The 23,012-nt window shown below is 39.7% G+C and overlaps 1 protein-coding gene across 1 annotated transcript in view; it reads right to left on the bottom strand.

Moving 5' to 3' along the window:
* Positions 1-23,012, bottom strand: part of DLG2 (discs large MAGUK scaffold protein 2) — a 2,099,601-nt gene that overhangs the window by 407,266 nt on the left and 1,669,323 nt on the right. The window contains 1 exon segment of the mRNA XM_019643522.1: positions 2,557-2,713. Within this exon segment, the coding sequence (XP_019499067.1) occupies positions 2,557-2,713 (157 nt within the window).

Below are 23,012 nucleotides of genomic sequence, written 5' to 3'. Positions count from 1 at the left end.
TGTGCAGTATACGCTGTACATGTGGAATATTTTGTCTCCATATTCCATTGTTACTAATTCTGTTCTGTCATTTTTCTTTCCATATTGTAATGTTTGAGCTTCTCAAGGCTGTTTATTATTTTCTCACACTGTTAACCATTGAAATTCCAATACTGAGCCTTGAAACTAGCCACATTCTAGCCACAGTTTAAATAATTTTTCACAAGCTAAAAAGGAGACATAGTCTCTCTTCCTTCTCAATTGCAGAAAGCAGATAATAGCTTCATCATTGAACTATCCTTGAAAATGTTTTACATGAAAAAGGATAAAATATTTTTATGTTTTACATAAAAAAATGATATCTGAACTTCAGAGATTATTATTACATCCTGTGAATTGTAACCTCTAAGAAGGCTATAATTCCAATTGGCTGCCTTATTTGCTACGTGGTCCTGGCAGTAATATTTAAACAAATATATCTACTTTTGAAAGTAGAAATACTTGTGAGGTTAGATGAGAAGATTATTAACTCATCCCTTTTTCTACTGCATGCATAGAGGTTAAAATAAATAAAACCTATGGCTTGGGCTGGCCGAGTGGCTCAGTTGGGTAAGAGTGCAAGCTCTGAGCAACAGGGTCGGTGGTTTGATTCCCACATGGGTCAGTGAGCTGCGCCCAAGCTGAGCTAATGCTGAGCTGCCAACAGGTGACAGGATGGCTCAGCTGGGTAGAGCATGGGCGCCTAACAACAAGGTTGCTGGTTCGACTGCTGCAGAGGATGGTGGGCTATGCCCATTGGCACCTTGAGCTGAGTGGCTGCAAGCTGCTGACGGGCGGCTGGATGGTGTCTGGAGTTGGAGCTGAGCTAGCTGCGCCCTCCACAACTAAGACTGAAGGACAACAACTTGGCTGTTCCCCTTCCCCAATTCCCCAATAAAATTAAACAAAACAAAACAAAACAAAAAACTATGGATTAATTGACTTCTCATTTAAATAGAGCTAAAGAGTCTAATGTCATCTCTGTGCCTTAGTTGCTTCATCCTTAAAATGAGTATAATAAGGCATAGGGTTGTCATAAGATTAAATTAGTTATAATAGTGACTGACTCAAAAGTACCCTGTACATATTAACTCTTCCTGGTGCTGTGCGCTTCTGAGTGTGATGTGCACATGGAGCAGTGTGCACCGAGAAGGTGCTGAATGAGACTACTGACAGGTTTCAAAGAGAGGAGAAAGAACACTCATTTGGGCTCCACAGACCTGATTTTGAGTCCAATACCATATTCAGTAACTGTGAAGCTTTGGACAAATCAGTAAGCCTTTCTGAATCCCCTTTTACTGATGTGGGAAGTGAGAGCAATAATAACCTATCCTGACACTTGTAAGATCTCCCAAATTAATGCATGTGAAAGTGCTTTGTATCTGGGAAAATGCTAAGACAATGTGAATGTTGACTGTGATAAAATGACAGAGTGGACCCCCAGTCTACAGATTTTGAGCCAGGGTGATGATGATCATGATGATGTAAGTATTTTCTAGATAGAATTTTGCAGTCAATATCCCAGGCTATAATCACTTTAGCTTGGTGTAGAGGAAAGAAGCAGTCAATAAATATTTGAATAAAAAAAAGAAGCTGGGGAAAAAAGGAGGAAAAAAAGGAAAGATAAAAGGAAGGGCCGGCCGAATGGCTCAGTTGGTTAAGAGCTCACTCTAGAGTGCGAGCTCTGAGCAACACGGTTACTGGTTCAATTCCTGGCTCAAGCTGAGCTGCCGCTGAGCTGCCAACAGGTGGCAGGATGGCTCAGCTAAATATACACACACACACACACACACACACACACACACACACACACACAAAGGGAGGAAGAGAAGGAGGGAGAGAAGAAATAGAGGAGGGAGGAGAGGAAAGAAGGAGGGAAGATGTGATGGACATTAAACTGCATATTTAAATCCCAGCTCTGACTCTCTCTATTAGATAAACTTGGACAAATTATTAAGCCTCTCTGAACCTTATTCTCTTCATCTGAACATGGGGCAATGCCTTTTAGAGTGATTGTGAGAATTAAAAACCACTTTTATAAAATTCTAAGTAAATAATAAGTGCTTAATAACTGGTTGCTGGCAATTCTTGCATTTAGGTAAACGGCAATGCTGCTACCACTTGTCAACATCACCTAATATGTATAGCGTTATGTTATGAGTTTCCTGACATAGCTGTATGCAACAAACTACATATTATAAAGGTGCAGTTTTTAAAATAGAATCATGGATTTGGAAACTAATTTGCATTAAAAAAATAAGTAATGTACCTTAAAGAGGCATGCTTCTCCATGTTTTATTGGATATAAATATGTCTTAGAAAATCTAAATGAAAACACTAGAATCTTTACCTGTATCTGAGGAAGTAACAAACATCATGCACCCGAACACCATTTAAAATGCAACACACACCCAAAGCCATAAAGCTCTCATCATTTTCCCTTTGTAATTAAGGTGCTTTTGGAGTCATATCAGAAAGTGATATTTTTCCTGATGGTGTCAGACATGGAGGGAGTGGAGATTAAGGAGAGATACTCACGGATAGTATCTGGTCTCCTCTCTGGAGCTCCCCGCTCAGGTCCGCTGGTCCACCAGCCAGAATGAAGGATACAAAAATCCCTTCTCCGTCTTCCCCGCCCACGATGTTGAAGCCCAGGCCAGTGGAGCCTTTGTGTAGGACCACCTTGCGGGGCTCCCTGCAGAAACAAGCAGAGAACACAGTTTACAGGGTGACCCACTCAAGATTTAGATTGCTTTAATTTTCATTGGGTTATACAATACCAACAATTTTCTACCTATGAAAATCACTCCCCATAGTAAGATACGTTTGCACATTAAGAAAGATGCCACTGTCAGGGAAGATGCTGAGTTCCTCACTGTAACAAATGCCAAAATACCATGCAAAGTCAGTCCTTAATTCCAAAACACTTTCTTAAACTAACCTCACTTCCACTTTTCCTTTGTTTAAAACATCTCTTCTTGCATTGAGCACCATGATAGTACTCAATAGGATGGATGTTTCCGAAAAGAGGGAACGAATTTGGGGGATAAGAAACTAGATTGAAGAGGGCAGACCATGAAAGGTCTTACATGCCAGCCTGAAAGTTTGCTTGACTGTTAATTAAAATTTGCTTAGTAGGTGGTATGGACTCATTGGAAGACTTTGAGGCCCTAAGAATGTTTAAACCCATTTTAGAAAGATTAAGCCATTGTCCTATATAGGATTGATGGAGACAAAAGCACAGATATAATGGGAGCCTGGAAAATCGGGTAGGATGCTGACCAAGAAATCCTGGTTTGAGGAAGTGACAGCGTGACAGCAGTGATAATAAAAAGACAACATGAGAGAGGAAATTTTAAGAAAGAAACAGTGGGTTCAGAGGACTCAGGCATTGGAGGAGGAGGGACCAAAAACATCTAAGGAACTCAAAAAAGAGGAGAAGGAGAGGAATCCAGGGGATGATGATAAGTATGATTTTGACACGCTCACTTTTAGATAACAGTGGAACATCCACGTAGACATATTTGGAAGCAGTTGGAGACAAAGGACAGGGATTTGGGTTCTTAGGATGGCAAGTGCAGATTTGAGGGTCATCAGTAAAAAGACGAGAGATCAAATCTTGAGCCAATAGTCAACTGAGTTTGTGGAGATGCCAGAAAATTATGGAATATGGGATTTTAAGAGATCTTAGAGGGCATCCAGTTCAATTTTCTATATCAGTAGCTTTTTAAAAAAAAATTTTTTATTGGGGAACAGTGTAGTTTTCCAGAACCCATGAGCTCCAAGTCAAGCAGCTGCTTCGATCCAGCTGTGGAAGGCACAACCCAGTGGCCCATGTGGGGATCGAACTGGAAACCTTGGTGCCATGAGCACTGCGCTTCAACCAACTGAGCCACCCGATATGACTCCAAAACGGCAGCCCCTCTATATCAGTAGCTTTAAGAAATGTTTTCTGAAAGCCTTAGGTTTGACAAATGTGCCTTCTGTATCACCCAGCCTTCATTTCCCAAACATCTCAGTTCCAATCATTAAAGTTCCTCTTCTGGACCGGCCGAGTAGCGCGATGGTTAAGAACTGGCTTGGGGCGCCAGAGGGCCCAGGTTCGGATCCCACATATGAGGGCCAGTGACACTGCCCTCCACAGCTAAGATGCTGAACAACAGCTCAACCTGGAGCTGCGCTGCCATGAGTCGCAGGCTGCAGCCCCTGTGGCAGTGGGTTGCCATGGGCTACCGTGTGTAGCCAGCAGCCAGGTGAGTGGCCCGCAGCCACAGTGAGTGGCCGTCCAGAAGCCGGCGACTGATCTGCCTCGCCCGGGAAGAGTGCAATGACGGTGCCAACTTGGGCCAGTGAAGCAACGTCCTCCACAACTAGACTGAAGAAAACGATAGCAACTTGTCTGTTCCCCTTCCCCCAGTTCCCCAGCGCTGTTCCCATTCCCCCAATTCCCCAATAAAAATCTTAAAAAAAAATGTTCCTCTTCTATTTTCCTGCTCTTAGTAATGTTAGAATGGCAAAGGCCCATCCAATATAATATTTTTATACTAATGACTACAGAAAGAGCCTGTTAATTTGTTATCACATTTCCTCACACAGAGATGCATTCTATCTATATTTTGCATTATTATGAGGAAGGGTGTAACATGCACATCACAGCTTATTATGTTACAATATGATGCATTACAAGGTAACTTGACAGAGTTCATTTATTTTATTCTACAAATACTTTGTAAGCAGCTACTATGCTAGGAAATGTTCCAGGCGCTCAGAAAGTTTGTAAGCAAAACAAATATCCTTGCCCTTGTAGGCTTACCTTCTCATGGTGGTAGACCACTAATTAGCAATAGGTACAATACATCTGTTTGCTATATTGTATGTTAGAAGGCAATAAATATTTTGGAAAAAAAGAAAAAGCAGAGCAGTGTAACATGGACAGGTTGTGGCAGGGAGGGGCCTGGATAGGGTTCATTGAGAAAGCGGTATTCAAGGAAAGGCTGAAAAGGTTTGAGGAAACGAGTCATATGGATATCTACAGGGAGAGCATTCCAGCCAGCAGAACAGCCCATGCGGAGGCCCTAATGAGGGAGGGTGCCCAGTGTTGTCAAGAAAGAGGTAGGAGGCCAGTGAGCCTGAACTGTGTGGATGAAGGAATGAGATTGGTAGCAGATGAAGTCAATGTATTAGTTTTCTATTGATGAGTAACAATTACCACAAACTTAATAGCTTAAAACAACACCGATTATCTCACATTTCTGTAGATCAGAAATCTGGGTGGGCTAAAATCCATGTCAGCCAGACCAAGCTTTATTGGGCAGGTCTGGGGGAAAATATGCTTCCACATTCATTCAGGTTGTTGGCAGAATTCAGTTTCTTGTGGTTAGTAGGACTGCATTAGTCAGGGTTTTCCAGAGAAACAGAACCAGTAGGAGACATAAAGGCATTTCATTATGAAGAATTGGCTCATGCATTCATGGTTTCTAAGAAGTGTCGGGATCTACAGTCGGCAAGTTGGAGACCTAGGAGAGCTGATGGTGTAACTTTCAGGTCTGAATCTGGAGTCAGGAAAAGACCAATGCCTCAGCTCAAAGTCAGTCAGAAAGAGAGAGAATTTTTCTTATGTTTTTTGTTGTTGTCATTCTATTCAGGCCCTCAGTGGGTTGGATGGGACCGTCCATATTAGAGAGGGCAATCGACTTTACTCAGTATACTGACTCAGACGTTAACTTCATCCAGAAACACCCTCACACCACCTGGTTTACTTTTTTGCTGCCTGTTGGGGGTAGAAGTCCCTGTTTGGCCCGCTAACATCAGCCCAGTGGAGGAAGTGGAGGGCCATCTCATAATCACATCTCTCGGCTGTTCCTGGTGGGGCCAGAAGTCGAGCTATTGCACAATCCACTGGCACCTCGAGGGTGAGGTGTACCTTTGATGTTAGACTAGCGTAGGCGCAGTATTATCAAAAGAGTCCCACTTCTGTTAGCCCACCCCTTACCCAGTTCTTTGGTTATGGGCAGGGATAGGCTTTTCTTGAGGCTTTTTCTTGTCTGTGTTGGTGGTCCCAAGGTGTAGGCATCTCCAGTGCCCCATTCAGAATATATGGGAAACAAAGAAAATCCAGGGAACTCATTGCAGTGTCACTCCTTTCTGAGCCTTCTTCTTCACAATATTTAGAGTCTTTCTATGTTTGCTTTCTTTATTATGTTTAAAGTGTTTTCTTTTTTGTTTTTGTTTTTTAAATAAGAGGGAGGATTAGAGAGGAATGTGGATACTCTATTTTGGCTGGAAACAGAAGTCCAGGTTCTGGAGATAATTTGAAGATAGAGGCCAACAGGATTTTGATGAAAAAGTTGTAGAAATCTTCCTCTTCCCAAGTTACTCATATAAAACATACTCTTAGTGGGTCCAGTGACATTCAAGCTACATGTAATAAAGAGATGTAGGGAAGGGAGCTATTATGACTCTAATGTGTATCTATGTGCTAGATATTGTGCTCAATGCTTTCTGTGCATCACTCTATTTATTCCTGAGAATATTCCAGTGGAGGAGGTATGCTGCTGGCTGTAACTACTTTGAAGCCCATCCAAAAGTAAGATGAGCTGATCACTGGATAGATGGATAGGTGTCCTGCAGAGCAAGTGTAGTAACATGTTAATGGTGGAATCTAGGTGGAGAGTATATGGGCATTCATAGTAAAACTCTTCAAGCTTTTATTTGTGTTTGAAAATTTTCATCCAAAAGATTAAGAAAAATAAACAATCTGATGAAGAAATTATTATGACAACTTTTTAGATCAGTGAAACGAGACTGCTTGTCCAAGTTTTTATTATTTAGTAAGTTGCAAAAGCAAGATTAGTAACCAGATTTTCTGACTCAAAATCTCAGAGCCTAGAGCATGATATATTCCAGAGATTGCAAACCAGCAAGCTGAAGGCTTAATTTGACCCACAGTGGTCACAAATTTTTGAATTAGTCACTCATGTTTAAAATTAGAAAAATTTGCATAAAGTGTGGATTTGTGGCTTCCCATGGAATCAGACATTCTGTCAACACTGGCTCTGTCTTGTTGCATAGCAACAATTGGTTAGAGCATGGTCCTTTGTAGATGGGGCATTTATTCCCCAGTTTGCCACTGTCTCACCTCTCTCATGTGTCTCAGACGAAAATGCTGAGAAATGTTTTTGTACTTCTTGCAAAGTTAAGAAGAAAGTGAAATATTTATTTCACTGATGCTGCTATCAAAAAATGGGAAAGTGAAAGCTTTATGGTGTTTTAGTATAAAAATGGAAAAAAAAACTTAATTCCTTTGGAAGGATTATCCTTACATGTTTAATATGCAAAGTGACTCTGCAGAAAGAGCACAGCTTTAAAAGAGCATTATGAAACATCATCCCCCATAAATTCTCTATGCTACCTATCTGGGAGTATTTTGTTAGTGTATTTTGACATATTGCTTCTTATTTGTAAGGACATAAAATATGTAATCCTTTAGTGAGAGTAGATTGTATTTATTTTAACTGGACCTCATTTATTCAAATGATCTGAACAAGCCTTTAATCCAAATTATTTGGAATTTTCTCAACTTGTGAGATTTAAATGTCTTTTTAAAAATAGGATTTTATATCACAGTGAACATGATGGTTATTTTAATAATGGGGAGAAATAAATCTGTAAAACGGTATGCAAATAAAATGTCATAAACACACTCCAAATGATGTACTTTTTCTAATTTAAATTCCTTATGCTAATAACTGATTACATTAAATGGTAGATTTTAATATGTTTCATGTATATTTTTCCTGTTAGATGATAAAAGTCCTGTGAAATATTAGAAGTTTTATATTACTGATACTTTGATGAGTCAACTTGTCTAAGTTAGTTGAGCTTAGACACATAGCTAGTAGGCATCAAAGCTAGTCTCTTCCTTTTTAAAAACTTATTTTTAGAGCAGTTTTAGGTGCATAGCAAAATTTAGGGGAAGGTACAGAGATTTCCCATATGCCTTCTGCCCCACACATGCATAGCCTCCCCATTATCAACATTCCCCAGCAGTGTGGTACATTTGTTGTAACTGATGAACCTATATTGACACATCATAATCATCCAAAGTCCATAGTTTACATCAGGGTTCACTCTTGGTGTTGTACATGCATTCACAGAATAGTTTCACTGATCTAAAACAATGCCCTGTGCTTCAGCTATTCCTCCTTTCCACACAACCTCTGGCAATCATGATGTTTATCATTGTCTTCATAGTTTTGACTTTTCCAGAATGTCATGTGGTTGGAATCATATAGTATGTAGCTGTTTCATATTGGCTTCATTCATTTAGTAATAGGCATTTAAGTTTCCTCCATGTCTTTTCATGGCTTGATACCTCATTTCTTTTTAGCACTGAACAATATTACATTGTTTGGACGGACCACAGTTGATTTATCCATTCACCTACTGAAGGACATCTTGGTTTCTTCCAAGTTTTGGTGATTATGAATAAAGCTGCTACAAACATTGATGTACAGGTTTTTAGGAGGATGTAAGTTTTCAACTCCTTTGGGTAAATACCAAGAAGCATGATTGCTGTATCATATGGTAAAAATATGTTTAGTTTTGTGAGAAACTGACAAATTGTCTTCCAAAGTGGCTGTACCATTTTGTATTCTCACCAGCAATGAACGAGTTACTCACCAGCATTTGGTGATGTCAGTGTTCTAGATTTTGGCCATTCTAATAGGTGTGTAGTGGTATCTCATTGCTATTTTTACAAAGATAGTCTTTTTACTGTAAGTTAAGTGTTTTATCCATTAAATGGAGAGAGAACTTAAAATATATTTTATATAAGCCAGAGAAGGACCTGAATTTTAAAAAGGCACCACAATATATTTATAAAATATTATTTCCAGAATTATTGACACTCAAAGATTCACTTTAACTGCCCTTAGTTTCTATCATTTGAAACACACTTCAATACTCCATCATATGCTGCCTTGCACTCTTCTTTCTCTGAATGCCATGGTATCCACCCCAACCTCTCACTCTCCTCCAGATCAGGCCTAGGCTCTTAGGATAGATAGCCTTCAAGTTTGAAGTGTTTTTGTTTCTAGTTTCAATGTTCCAACCATATTGTCCCTACTAAAGTGCACATCTGATCCTCTTAGTTTCCTGCTTAAGTGTCTCCAGCCACCCTATACTACAGCCATATCACATTGCTTGTGTTCCCTGTTTCACATGTTGATGCATACCACCATTCGTTGGCTTAAGCCATCCTAAAACTCGATTCAAGTGCTACTTATCTGACTCCCCAGGTACAGGTAGGTGAGTACTTTCTCCTTGGGGCCACACCATGTCTTGTCTGCATAACTTTATTGTGGCATTTATCATATTGTGCAGTGATTATTGCTCCTGTGTGCTTCTTCATCAGTAGACAGTGAACTTTGGGAATCTAGGCACCAGCATTTCCCCAGTGATAGTAAAATGACTGACAGGTAGCAGTAACTCAGGAAACAGCTATGGAATGAACGAATGAATGAACTCCCACAGTGATTGAAACCTCATTTTGTCCTCTTCTTTATAATAGATTCATCCCTAGGTATCTGCAGGATATTGGTTCCAGGGCGCCCCACAGATCCCCAAATCTGTGGATGCTCAAGTCCCTTAGTTGACCCTTCATATCCATGGAACTGGGTGAGGTTGGTTGAATTCTTGGATGTGGAACCCGTGGACACAGGGGGCCAACTGTATAGTTAAGTAAGCAAATGTCTTTCCTTTTTGTTAGACTATAACCAGGGATGGCAAAATCTAAAATTCACAGGTAATGAGTAGAGCAGGCTGAGTAGGGATGGTAGCAAATTGGGGAATATATTCTACCTAAAGGACTGCTTCTGCTTAACTCTGGACAATTACTCCAAGCAGGAACACCGACTACTGTTGCCTGATTCTGTAATCAACAGATATCTAGATTTTTATATGAATATTCCAGAATTTTAATTTGACAATGATAAAAAAAAAAGTTACGGTGCAGTTCAAACCAAGCATGTCTGTTGTGGATCCAGTTATGGGTGGCCAGTGAGACTGCTCTGCTGGTGTTTGACAGCACATCTGCTGTCTCCTTCACATCTCTCTCCTCCTCTCTTTCCTCCATGGTGCTTAGGTTGGCACTTGGCTCGTGGGAATTCTCTGTAACTAAGTTGATTTAGTATTCCACTCTCAGCCCCACCTCTGTCCTTCCCTTTTCAAGTTCTCTCATCTGGAACAGTCTTTTCTGTTATCTTATTTTCCCCCTTTTGTCTTAATTTTTGTCTTTTATATTAGACCTGCTCAAGGTCCACATTCTTCATGATGGCCCATTTTCAAATACTTTCAGCCACAGTTCTCACTTCTACACATTTATTGCCTAGGCCAATGGCTACTTTGGGTCTGACACATACACTGCCCTGCATTTCACGAGCTGTTTTATGCATGAGGACACTGTAACCTCCAGTGAGATTATAATCTCTTGAAGGTGTGGTGTCATGGTTTTCACTTCCAGGTGTCCCCAGTCCACCTAGAAGAGTGCTTGATAAATGCCTGATATTGAATAAATCAGGACATGCCAGCAATTCATACAAAATAACTGCAATACTTTTCTTACTGAAATGGTTTGGGTTCCCATTTCCTATGCCATTCATCATCCAGCATTCAGAGGGCCAAAGGGCCCATTGCTAGTCATTATCATATATTGTAACATGTGGAGAGTGGAACACAATTCTAACGCATTCCTTATTCAGGATAGAGCACAAGGATTACGATGTTCTGGAAGCCATCCTTGACCTTTTCCTCAATCTCTCTATTCTGGGCTAGGTTGGTGCCTCCCCTATTGATCTGTTCATAATTCTCATTACACTGGGTTAGTTTACTTCTTGGCTCTCTCTCCAGATAGAATCATCAACTTGAGAGCAGTAACCATACCATTTGCTTTTTGTTTCCAAAACCTGGTATATAATAGGCATTTACTATTTAATAATTTCAGTTTTCATATTAGATTTTTAAGTATGGAACCTACAGAAGATGGAAACTGGTTTCTTGTAACATCAGAATTTTTGAAACCTTATCTATCCACTTAAAAAATATATTTTATTCACCCATCCAACCTTTCAATACACAAGCATCGATGAAGTATCTACTCTGTGTCAGGTACTGTGAATACAAAGATTACAGAGCTGGGGAGAAAGAAGCCAAACGTAAACAAACAGTTGTAAAAGCCCAGGAATGGCACAAGTGCTCAGCTGGAAATGTATACAACAATCTGAAGGAGCCAAGAGCAGAGTGACCAATCTTCCTGTAAAAAATGTTTTTGTCTTTTTATCATCACCTGGATGAAATATGCTACCCTCACTTATGCAGTTGTATTTTTCTTTTAATGTGATGCAAAAAGCTGTTATAATTATAAAACATTTGGAAGCTGAACAATTGGAGAGATGCCAGCCTGACTTGCTCCCAGCTGTGGGATCAGCAGCAGCACACTCTTATTTAGCGGGAGTCTTGGAGGATGCTCTAAGCCAGCTGGGATGCTTTTGGGAGCAGGGTGCTATGGGCTAATTCTTTTTCCTTAAACTAGATAGCTTAAGAGGGTTCAGGATTCAAAAAGGGAAGCAACTACCTAAACCTGAAGGCTTTCTCCTGGCCATTAGTGGGATGTTCCTTGAGCTTTGAACCTCTGAGTTCTGTGAGGTCATGCCAATGCACTCCTAAAACATCCATGGTGAGAGGCTATATGGTGCAGCAGGATGTAAGGTATGAAAATGCTCACAGTGGTCTTTCTAGAAAACATCTGACCATGTTACTCTCTGGTTCAAAATCCTTTCAGGGATCTGTATGCCCACAGGATCAAGTCTAAACTTCTAAGCACGGCATTCAACGTTCCTCATCTTTCGACCTTCACCTTCCTCCCCAATGCCTGGCTTCACCATCCTCTCATGCATCCCATGTCCCTGCTATATGAAACGGCCAACCACAGCTCCTCACAGCAGATTGTCCCTTTTCTGGTTGTCTTTTCTTAGTCTCTTCTGTTTACTAAAAATGATGCCATTCTCCTGCTTCCTCATCTCTCTAATGCATTTTTACTTGGCCTTTGAGGCTGAGGCCAGGTGCTGTCTCCTTCCTCCTGCTGCCCCGTCCACCCTGGCCTCTAGACAAACTGACCACTTCTTTTTTTTTTTTGAAACCACATTGTCTTTTCATTGTTCATGCCACTATCACTGCCTTTACTGTTCAAAATTACTTTCTTTACCCATCAATCTATACTATGACTCTGTATGGTCCTGAAGGATACAGATTATGGTTTACTTGTTTTTGTAATTTTGGAAATTAGTACAGGCTGAGCCTATAAGAGACACACAAACACACAAAACACACTACATGAATAAATAAAAAACAAAAAACAAACAAACAAAAAAACAAGTGAGGGGTTGGGAGAAATTATATTGAATTTTAACTCTACCTCGTCAGGGATTTGTGAGAACCCAGGCATGCCTTCTATGGGGAGGGAGTTTCCTTGCCTGGGTAACAACTTGGCAAGGAATTTTGTTTGCCTCATGGAGGATTGACAAAATTCAGATAAGACAATGAGCTAAAAGCATCTAGAAAACAAAAAAGTATTAAAGAAAAGTATACTTTGAGATTTTATTTCCAGCCATTTGGCAGTTAGATGTCCCGAAAACCTTTCTCATTATAAAGCAGCTAAAACTTCTGAATAGAATGTTTATAAAATACTTTTAAATGACTGGCTAAGCTTGTAAGTAAATAAGAGAAATCCTCAGAGGCCAAAAATGAAGTGGAATACAAGTTCAGAGAAGAAAGCAAGTGCTGGGCGTAGCAGTGGACTGAAGAATTTCTGCAGGTTCCCAAGGAGCTGGTATGCCAGTGCCCAGAGTTGACAGAGGCATGGAGAATAGGACTGTGTGGGCCCAGAGGTGGGGGTTAGATCAAAGTCCTCTGCCCCTAATCAGGACCCTGAAAGGATACACCCTACACAAAAGGATAAAGCACCAAAGTATAGGCTCCTCAATGATGTCAAAGATACATATCTGATCAGACCTTGGCTCAAAGCAAGAGGAAAGGGTGTGTTCCTTCAAGACATGTTAATCAGGGCATATCTGAACGTGGGTAAAGTTATACTTTAGGAACAGAATTCATAAAACTGAACAAACTGGGAAAAGAAAAGCGGGTGTGTCTTCCTGGGGGCTAGGAGAAAGAACCTGGCAATGTATCTCCAGCATTGTTGGTGGAGGTAATCTTTAGCTCCAGCCCAATGTCGCTGATATGATTGTGCTGGTTGGTTAGGACGACCCGTGAGATGAGTTCATCTGGCCATTCAAGCTCAATGACAGTAGCCATAAAGGTCATCTGGTTGGCTGATATCTCTTTCATAGTTCAAGCTCACCAAGCCACGTGTTAATTAAAATATGGTTTTCCATAGCTTTTCCTAATGGGAGTGGATGTGTTAATGAGCACATGCTGTTATTGTGGGCAAATACATTTCCTGTTGTAATTAATAACTTGTCATTATGGCATATGAGCTTAATCATCCCTGGATAAACTGACCACAACTGAGTTTCACAGCATGCAGAGCTAAGGCCCAGATCCAGTACCAGGAAAACCCAATAAGGGGCTGTTAACTGCTGAGGTTGTACATAAAGAACCAGTCAGTCTTCCTGGGCTCGCTCGGATTTACTTCTCTATAAATGCAGCTGTATTCATGTGAGCAGTGTTTTTAAGGAAAAGGAGAGCAGTAGGAAATAAAAGAGACTTTTCAGCAGAATGGAAAGATGTGTATTAGTACAAGTGTGAAGAGAGGGCTTAGCTGAAGGTCATGGCTTAGAAGTCAACCACAGACGGCTTCAAAGCTGCTGGCTGATTATAACTGATGTCTTCTATCTCAATGATCTAGCACCTCAGAAGACTGTAGAGCAGTGTATGCCTCATATTCTAATAATTAATTTCAGCAATTAGTCAAATAATCAGCAAAGCAGATCATTGGACATCACATAGATACACAAAGATAAAGGGGCTTTATTGAACTCTTGTTATGAGGACACGATGTTAAGATAATACACAAGAAATCTAGCATTACAGAGGAGGATATAATCTGTAGACTTTATGTGATAGAGAACAGTCTGACTTCAGCAAAATAGTCACTACACAGATATTGAGTATATATTAAATATACTGTGGTTGGAACTGTGCAGATAAAAAGAACTCTATTAAATGGGAATAGTATGGTGTACTGCAATTTTGGGAAAGACTAGGACATTGGAGCTGGATAGATCCTATCAATTAATAGCTGACTAAACTTGTTGGGATTTCTGGATGTCTTATTTTTTCCAGCCCTAAATTGTGAACAATAATATCTATTTTATGGCCTTGTGAGGATGGATTGAAATACTATATAAAGTACTAGAATCACATGGGAAGTGCTCAGTAAATGCTAACTCACTTCTTTTTCCTTTAGGGAATTATGACCTTTGGAAAACAAATATACATAAAATAATAAGCCAACAATGCAAGACCACACCTGTGAAGTACCAAATGAGTGTTATGGGTAGTGAGAAATCTCCATATTAAAGACAAAAAGATTAAGTCATGGAGAAGACAGAATCTGAATTAGACCTTGACAGATGGGTAGGAACTGGTTGAGCGGAAAGGGAAGTAGATGTTATTTCAGTAGGTAGCATGAACCCAGGGCCAGCGGGGAGCACATGCAAGATGTGCTTGGAGAACAGGGAGCATCACAGCTTGATTGGAGTGCAGGGTCTGTGTCAGGGAAAACGAGAAGACGGAGGCAGATTGGGAAGGAAGAAGGATGTCAAGGTAAGGAATTCAAACTTTGTACTTGGATCACGTGAAGGCACTGAATGTTTCTGCACCCAGGGGAGGCTCCGTGTGTGTAGGAACTTCTGTTTCTGAGACTAAGGTGTTTGCATCTTGTGCTGTTTGAAGTCTCCAAATTTCCTGCAAGGAGCTTAATTAAACATTCTAAAGGTCTCTAAAGACATCCCTGCTGCAAAGCAAGGGGCTGTGGTAGCATACAGCCTTAGATATTACTGCCAAAATCTACTCTGCATCCTTTATAAAACTCTCTCTGAGCTCTCCTCTATGGAAATTGGCTATACATCTGAGATTACATATAATATCCTTGGTAAAAGGAATCAAACAGGCAAAGAATTTTCTCCTTACAAACATAAATCAACTATAGATTAGTATCAATCTAATCTTGATGGGTTTGATTTTGAAATATTTGGAGTTTTTGCTTAGTCACATATCAGACATGATAATCTAATAACCATGCTTCATCTCAATTTGCTTTTGCCTAAATTTCACAAAAAGAAAAACAAGAAAGCAGAGAAATCTTGCTCTCACTTTCCATAATTACGCCTTCTAATCATCATCTCATCTCCAGTAAAAAAAAAAAATAGATTATCCTTCTTATTTTCCTTTACTTCATGTTTTGGCTGAAAAATTCCCCATTAGGTGATATATACTACCATAATGACAGGCATTTGCTTTTGCTTCCTGTTGCATTTTGAGTTTTTAAAGAGCAGTTAATTATAAAAGGATTAATTTTAGTAATCTTCTTAAAGAAAACCATAAACATTATACAATTATTTTTTATAGTTGCATCATTTGTCCTCAAGCTTTCATGGCTGGTGAAATGTTGTTTGAAAACATGAAAGCTGGGTATAAGCAAAACTAAAATTTAATAATAGGATTAGAGAGAACCCCCCACCACCACTATATTCTTCTTAAAGGCAAAGAATATTTTATGAAAGATTATTTAAATTGTTTTTTGACATAGAGCTCTATGGTATTATGAAATTTTGACTAATTACTAAATGCTCAAACCCTCTGCAATTAGTGTGACACGGGAAAAATGGCTTGGATTAATTAAACTAAAAATCTAGGGGTTTCAAGTTTTATAGGACTTCCCTTAACTCTAATTTGGATACATCCATATTAATGCAGACAAAAATTTAGACTGAAAACTGTTTCTTAGTCTTGAGTCCAATGTGAAGCCCTGGGTGCCCTTTTAAACAGCCTCGTTGAACAACAGTTTCCATGTTGTATGATAGAGGGGGTGGTGGATACAGTAAAGGAGAATGGCTATAATTCATTCCAACTCTACTATCACATATATTTAGTTAATGAAAACCAGAAATGGGAGTTTCCCACTTCTAAAACCACAATTGCATTTGATTATTCAATACATATTTAGGACTCACCTTGAGACCAGTAGATAGGACAGGAATGGGTCTATTTTTAGTTCCCTTCCAACTTGACCTCTCTTCAGCTTTTGACACTATCAACTTGCCTTTCCATCAACATTGACATTAGAACTTTCAGTAGTGATGGAAATGTTTTATGTTTGTGTTTTCCTTGCCTTTTTTTTTTTTTTTTAGCTGAGCCATCCTGCCACCAGTTGGCAGCTCAGCTCCGGCCCAGTCTTGAACCGCTGTTGCTCAGAGCTCGCACTCTTGAGCGAGCTCTTAACCAACTGAGCCACTCGGCCAGCCCTGTGTTTTCCAATATGGTTGCCTCTAGCCACATGTGTTTTTGAGCACTTGAAATGTGGTTAGCATGACTGAGAAACTTAATTTTTTCCATTTTATTTAATTCTAAGTAATTTATATTTAAATAGTCACACATGTCTAGAGTGGCTACTGTAGGGGACAGCACAGTTCTAGTATTTCTTTCTCTCTTGTCAAAGAGAACAGTTTTTTGTTTCTCCCCTTACCTCTCTGTCTATTCCCTCTTAGTTTCCTTAAAAGGATCTCCTTATTGGCTTGCTGTTTGTAAATGGTGTTTCTAGAACTTGTATCCCTGGCTAACTTCTCCCCTCTCTTGTTTCCTCTAGCTCTACCTTGCAGAACAACTTTCCTTCTTTGAAGTCTCAGTTTAAATGGTGCTGTCTGAGCGCTCCATCCAAAGTAGTCCTCTACTCGATCATTTTCTATCACTCCCCCTGTACGTCTTCCTCATGAAACTTACCTTATAATAACATTATTTTATTTGTTTGTTGCCTATCTCCTACTAGACTGTAATTTCTTTAAGAATGGCAACACCTCATGTCCCTTGCACCTAGCACAGTGCCTGGAACATATTAGGGCCCCAGTATTTGTCGAATGAATTAATAAATCAATAAATGGCTGTTCTAATCCTTTCCCTATTGATGATTCACTAGTCCACATATGCAGTCCTGATTCATCTCTTCTACTCCAAACTTCTATTTAACTGCCCAAAAATGAACTCATTATCTTCCCAGACTTTTTTCTTTTATTCTTTTTTTAATATTCTAAATAAGACTTTATTATTTATTTATTTATTTATTTATTTATTTATTATTAGTTTCAGGTGAACTAAACAATGTAACAGTTAGACATATAGACATCTACACCTCTCACAAAGTGATAACCCCCCTCCTCCAATCTACTACCCTTCTGACAGTGTATATAGCTGTATACAGCTGTTACAGTTCCACTGACTCTACTCCCTATGCTGTACTCCACACCCCATGACTGCATACATATATATATATATATATATATATATATATATATATATATACAGTTTTCAGAAAAGTTATGACACCATTTTTGCAATGAAAAACAGAAAAAAATACATCATGACTTTTCTGACAACCATATATATATATATATATATATATATATATAAAATTATAGTTGACATTCAATATTATTCAGTTTTAGCTTCAGGTGTACAGTGCAGTAAGGGAATCCTGGTGCACTGTTGGTGAGATTGCAGATTGGTGCAGTGCTGTGGGAATCAATATGGAGGTATCTCAAAAAATTGAAAATGGAACTACCTTATGACCCAGCAATTCCACTCTGAGGTATCTATCCAGAGAAATCCAAAACACTAATTCAAAAAAATATATGCACCCCTATTTTATTGCAGCGCTATTTACAATAACCAAGACATGGAAACAACCGAAATGCCCATTGGTAGACAACTGGATTAAGGAACTGTGGTACACTTATAGAATGGAGTATTACTCAGCCATAAATAAGAATGAAATCTTACCATTTACAATGATATGGATGGACCTAGAGAACATTATGCTAAGTGAAATAAGTCAGAAGGAGAAAGACAAATACCATATGATCTCACTTATATGTGGAATCTAAAGAACAGAATAAATGAGCAAACTAAACAGAAATAGTCTCAGAGATATAGAGAAAAAAACTGATGGATGTTAGATGGGTGGGAGGTGGAGATGGAGGAGAAGGTAAAGGGATCAGAAAGTACAAATTAGTAGTAACAATATTGCCACCGGGATACGAAAGGCAGTTTGGGGAATATAATCAATAATGTGGTAAAGATTTTGTAGGGTGTCAGATGGGCACTTGTCTTATTAGAGAGACCGCTTCATAGACTGTGTAGATTTTCTTTTATTCTTTATCTGGTTAATGCTGTCTGTCTAATCTTGCAATCAGAAACCTCTGCATTGTCTCTGCAGCAATTTTCTAGCACTTCTAATCCTCCAACACATGCAGTCAGTTCTACCTGAGAAATGCCTCTCAGATCATCCTAGCATTGTTGCTTTGGTCAGGCCTCTGGAGTCTCACACCTTAGACCTGCCAGGGATGCCTGACTAGGCTTCTCCTCATAGTCCCTCACTCTGCACTCTCTCTTTCATGCTGCTGCCAGAGAGATACAATCATTTTATCCCCTCTCTTTAAAGCTCACATTGCCTCTTCACATTCATTCCTCAAGGAATGAAATCCTCCTTGGTTTCTTTTGTGTGACATGTGAGGTCTTCCTGAGTTGGGCTCCCTGGACTCTTTCAACTTCAATACCCTATACAATTCCTTACATACTCTCCTATCACACAGAACTACCTGTATGGCCTTGATGGCCAGGGCTTACTGTCCCTTTTCAAGTGTTCTTCCTCTGCTTGGAATGCCCATCCCCAGCTAAGTGGCTTATCCTTCAGCAACTCTCCCAGGCACATTTAGCCATCTTCTGGGTGGTATTCCCAGAGCATTTTGTTTTGGGGGCATTATAGCATTCATCACTTAAAAAAAAATTGCATGTTTGACGCCTCCACCAAGGGGGAATTCTGTAAGCACAAGAAATATATCTTATTCAACTTCTTGAAGAGCAATCTATTTCTCTGCAGTGTGTAAGAGCCTGGCTTTGGTTTCAGGCACACACCTAAGAAACTGGGATTTCCATTTATTAGCTATGAGACCAGTCATTTTACTTCATCCTACTGAGCCTCAGTTTTCTTGTCCTTAAAACAGGAATAATGGTACATCACATGCTTTTGTATTAAATGCAATAATGAAAGTAAACGCATGTACCATACTAATAAAAAAGTGTTGGTCGCTCTTAATATTCATTCAGCAAGCATTTATTGAGCACACACTATTTCCAAAGTATATGATATAGATGAAGATTATTATAACATAGGCCTTGTCCTTATAGAATTTATAATCTGGTGGAAAAAATAAGACAAATACATAAAATTATAATTTAATAGAAATATAATATGTAATAATAGAGATACATAAAAAGTGCTATGGCAGCCTAGAGATAACTAATTTCTGGATGGGGTCAAGAGAAGGTTTGATGAAAGAGATTGTGTTTAAATTACACATGAAAGTGTGGCTAGAATTAAATCATTCAGCATTATAGGTGCTGTGCAGGGACAGATACAGGTTGTATGAGGTCTGAAAATTTAACAGTTTGGGGTCCCTCTTTGAAAAACAGAAGATAATATTCCATGTGTAACATTATACTCCTCGAGTTTTTGTTTATTTGGAGTGCTAGTAGTGCCTGACATCTAAAAAATGCTGAATAAGTATGCGCTCCCTTCCCCTGGCCTCTGTGTCCCTAGGACCCAGCACAGAGCCTGGCACGAGGCATGGAGGCTTCACGTGGCCCATGAAACAGAGGGGCCCTTGTGTTTCAGGGGAGATTCACTTCTGGTGTTCTGCTTGGTGCTAGGAATATAATTATGAACATAACTGAGTTCCTGATTGCATGAAACTGTCATCTTAGTGGGACAGGGAAGTATGTAAAAATAACTAGAATAACAAACATTCATTTATAAACATTTGGGATAAGTTTCTAACAGGTAGGAGAGCATTGATTTGATGCAGAGATATGGGGAGTGGGAGGATGTTTAATGCATAAGAAAAAGCATGAATGAAGGAAGTGAGAGGATACGTGGTATCTGGAGAAAACGATGTTTTATCCTGACTGGAAAGTAGGATTCCAGGAGTGCTGCAGTGGAGGGCTGGAAGCAGAGGCCAGATCAAGAAGATGCTCCTGGACAGAGTGAACAGAGACTCAGTTCCCAGGAGAACAGAGTATTGGTGCATACCTTCATTCAATTAACACAAATGTACTGGGCCACACACGGGCTTGGCCATGGGCAAACAAAGCTACACGAGATACAGTCTCTGCCCCTGAGAGGTTTATACTCTGTGTTAGGAGTTGAATTGCATCACCGCACCCCAAAAAGATATGTGGAAGTCCTAACTGCCAGCACCTCAGAATGTGACCTTATTTGGCAATTAGGTCCTCATAGATGTATTGGTTAAGATGAGGTCATACTAGAGTAGGATGGGCCCATTATTCAGTCAGACTGGTCTTGTGACAAGAAGAGAGCCCTGTGTAAACACAGACACACACAGGGAGAATACCATGTAAATACAGAGGCAGAGATAGGAGTTATGTGTGAGCTGCAAGCCAAGAAACACCCAAGATTGCCAGCAAACCACCAAAACGGAGGAAGAGGCAAGGAAGGACTCCCCGACAGATTTCAGAGGGGGCATGGACCTGCCAACACCTGGATGGCAGACTTCTAGCCTCCAGAATTGTGACACAATACATTTCTGTTGTTTAAGTCCCCCCGTTTGTGCTAATGTGTTGTGACAGCCCAAGAAAGCTAATGCACTTGGGTAGGGACTACGTTAGCCAAAGTACAGACTGCTGTGAGCATAACCTGTTTATCAAGGAAAGGGAGGGGTGCTCACTAAAGCTGACCCGATATCCCTGACTGCTGTCATGTTAGAAAATGGATTTGAAGTAAAAGGCTAATAATATTTGTAAAGGGTAGCTATTGCCAGGTGCCTGAGCATTGACCTTGGTATTCAGATGACAAGACTCCGCATGAAGAGACTTTTAGAAGTTTCTGAACATTGAAGATATATATATATATATATATATATATATATATATATATATATATATATGATTTACTATAGAAAAAAATGACAAAACAATAACATGAACACATCATTAATTACTATTTGTGAAATTCATTTTCAGAAATAATATATAAGGAAATATGAGCACCTCACTAACCTTTAGCTGTAGATGACCCTTTACAAAGTCTTCCTTTAAAAGACACATTCAGCTGTTCTCATCTCTCTGGGTATTGCAGGTGTTGGCTTGTACAAATGGCACTGTAGCTTTTCCTCCGATAAGCTCTATTTTCTGCTAATTCCAGGGAAAGCTTTACATAGCAATTGATTGAGCCCTGATGGATTTTCTGATTCCTTTTCCCTTTTTTCCTCATCAGGAAATGAAGTGTAAGATCATTGCTTCACATCCTGGCTTTTTCAATTGAGAAGTTTTCTTTCTTTGCACTGACCTACTTTCTCCTGCCCAGACATCTGCCCTTCAAAGTGGAAGTTGGTTCAAAACCTTCTTGGGCATGGAATTCTTAAAGTTACCCATTAACTAGGTTCTTTACTCATGGTGAAATCTGAAAACCAGCTTTGGACACTGCTGTTAACACAAACTGATTTCAAAAGAATCATCAACATTTTCTTCCATGAACAAATGTAGTAACCTCACCTCTTGGAACACACTAAAAAATGCTCTGAATTCCGTTCACATCGAAACTCCTTGATTTTCTCTGAATTGCAAGCTTTTCTGCAAATACTTGACTCTTTCCCTCCCTTGGTCCTTGCCTGGATGTCCCCTCTGACTGGCTTCTTCCCTTTTGTCTGCTTGGGAAGCTGCCTGTTTTTGTTCATGATTCCTTGAACATTTGCTCTTCTCAGCTCTTTCTAACACCAGCTCCTGTAGGATTTTATGGCCACAGATTCATATATGGACTCTTCTAATCATCATACTTTTATCCATTTAACAAGTACCTGTTGAGAATCCACTATACTTCGGGAGGGCTCCCTTGGGGCTGGGAGTAAAATCATAAAGCAGATAGTTTCTGTATAGCAGAAGAGTAAATTGGCAAGTATACGCCACTCTTCTACACTGCTAATAAGTTATTTGCATGCTTGCTTTTTCCACTGGACTCTGAAATTCTTGAGTGTCATGTTCACTTGTGAGTTAATGTATGACATCTGAAAAGTGCTTAAGGAGTATGAGCTTTTCTTTCTCTACTCCTGTGTCCCCAATACCTGGCACAAAGAACATGCTCAGTGAATGACTGGGGAATAAACACATAACAGACATCTATATGTCAGTGTGAATGAGTTTACCCTAAGAATTGGTTTTGATTAAAGGAAGACTGTAACACTGGGAACCAAAAACAAAGGAGGGTGACTAGTGAATGAGAGGATTTGGTCTGGCAGGAGTGGAGGTGAGGCACCAAAAATACCCCACGTGTCCATTTGCTGAGTGTGAATTCTGTTCTACATAAGGCCAACCTAGGATTCTTGCCAAGCCTGACAAGCGATTGAAGGTTACATAGAAGAAATTCTTGTTGTCAGACAAGAAATGGCTTCATGGGTATGTCACGGCATCAGCATCATACAGGACAAGATGCTTTCTGATATTTCACATTGCTTCCCACCATCTTTCCCCTAAAATCACTCTTGTTTCCCCATTATTCCCTCTCCAGGCAAAAGAAGCTCTATCAAAACAAACAAAAACAATCACCAAGAAAAAGCTCTAGTGAATCTGTGTCCTCATCCCAGTGTGTCCACACCTACAGTAGGGTATCATTGGTGCTCATCTAATGAACCTTG

This window comes from Hipposideros armiger, unplaced genomic scaffold (genome assembly GCF_001890085.2).
Source record: "Hipposideros armiger isolate ML-2016 unplaced genomic scaffold, ASM189008v1 scaffold_79, whole genome shotgun sequence".
Classification (NCBI taxonomy): Eukaryota; Metazoa; Chordata; class Mammalia; order Chiroptera; family Hipposideridae; genus Hipposideros; species Hipposideros armiger.
The sequence above is the reverse complement of the archived record's forward strand: the minus strand, read 5'-3'. Positions and strand labels throughout refer to the sequence as shown.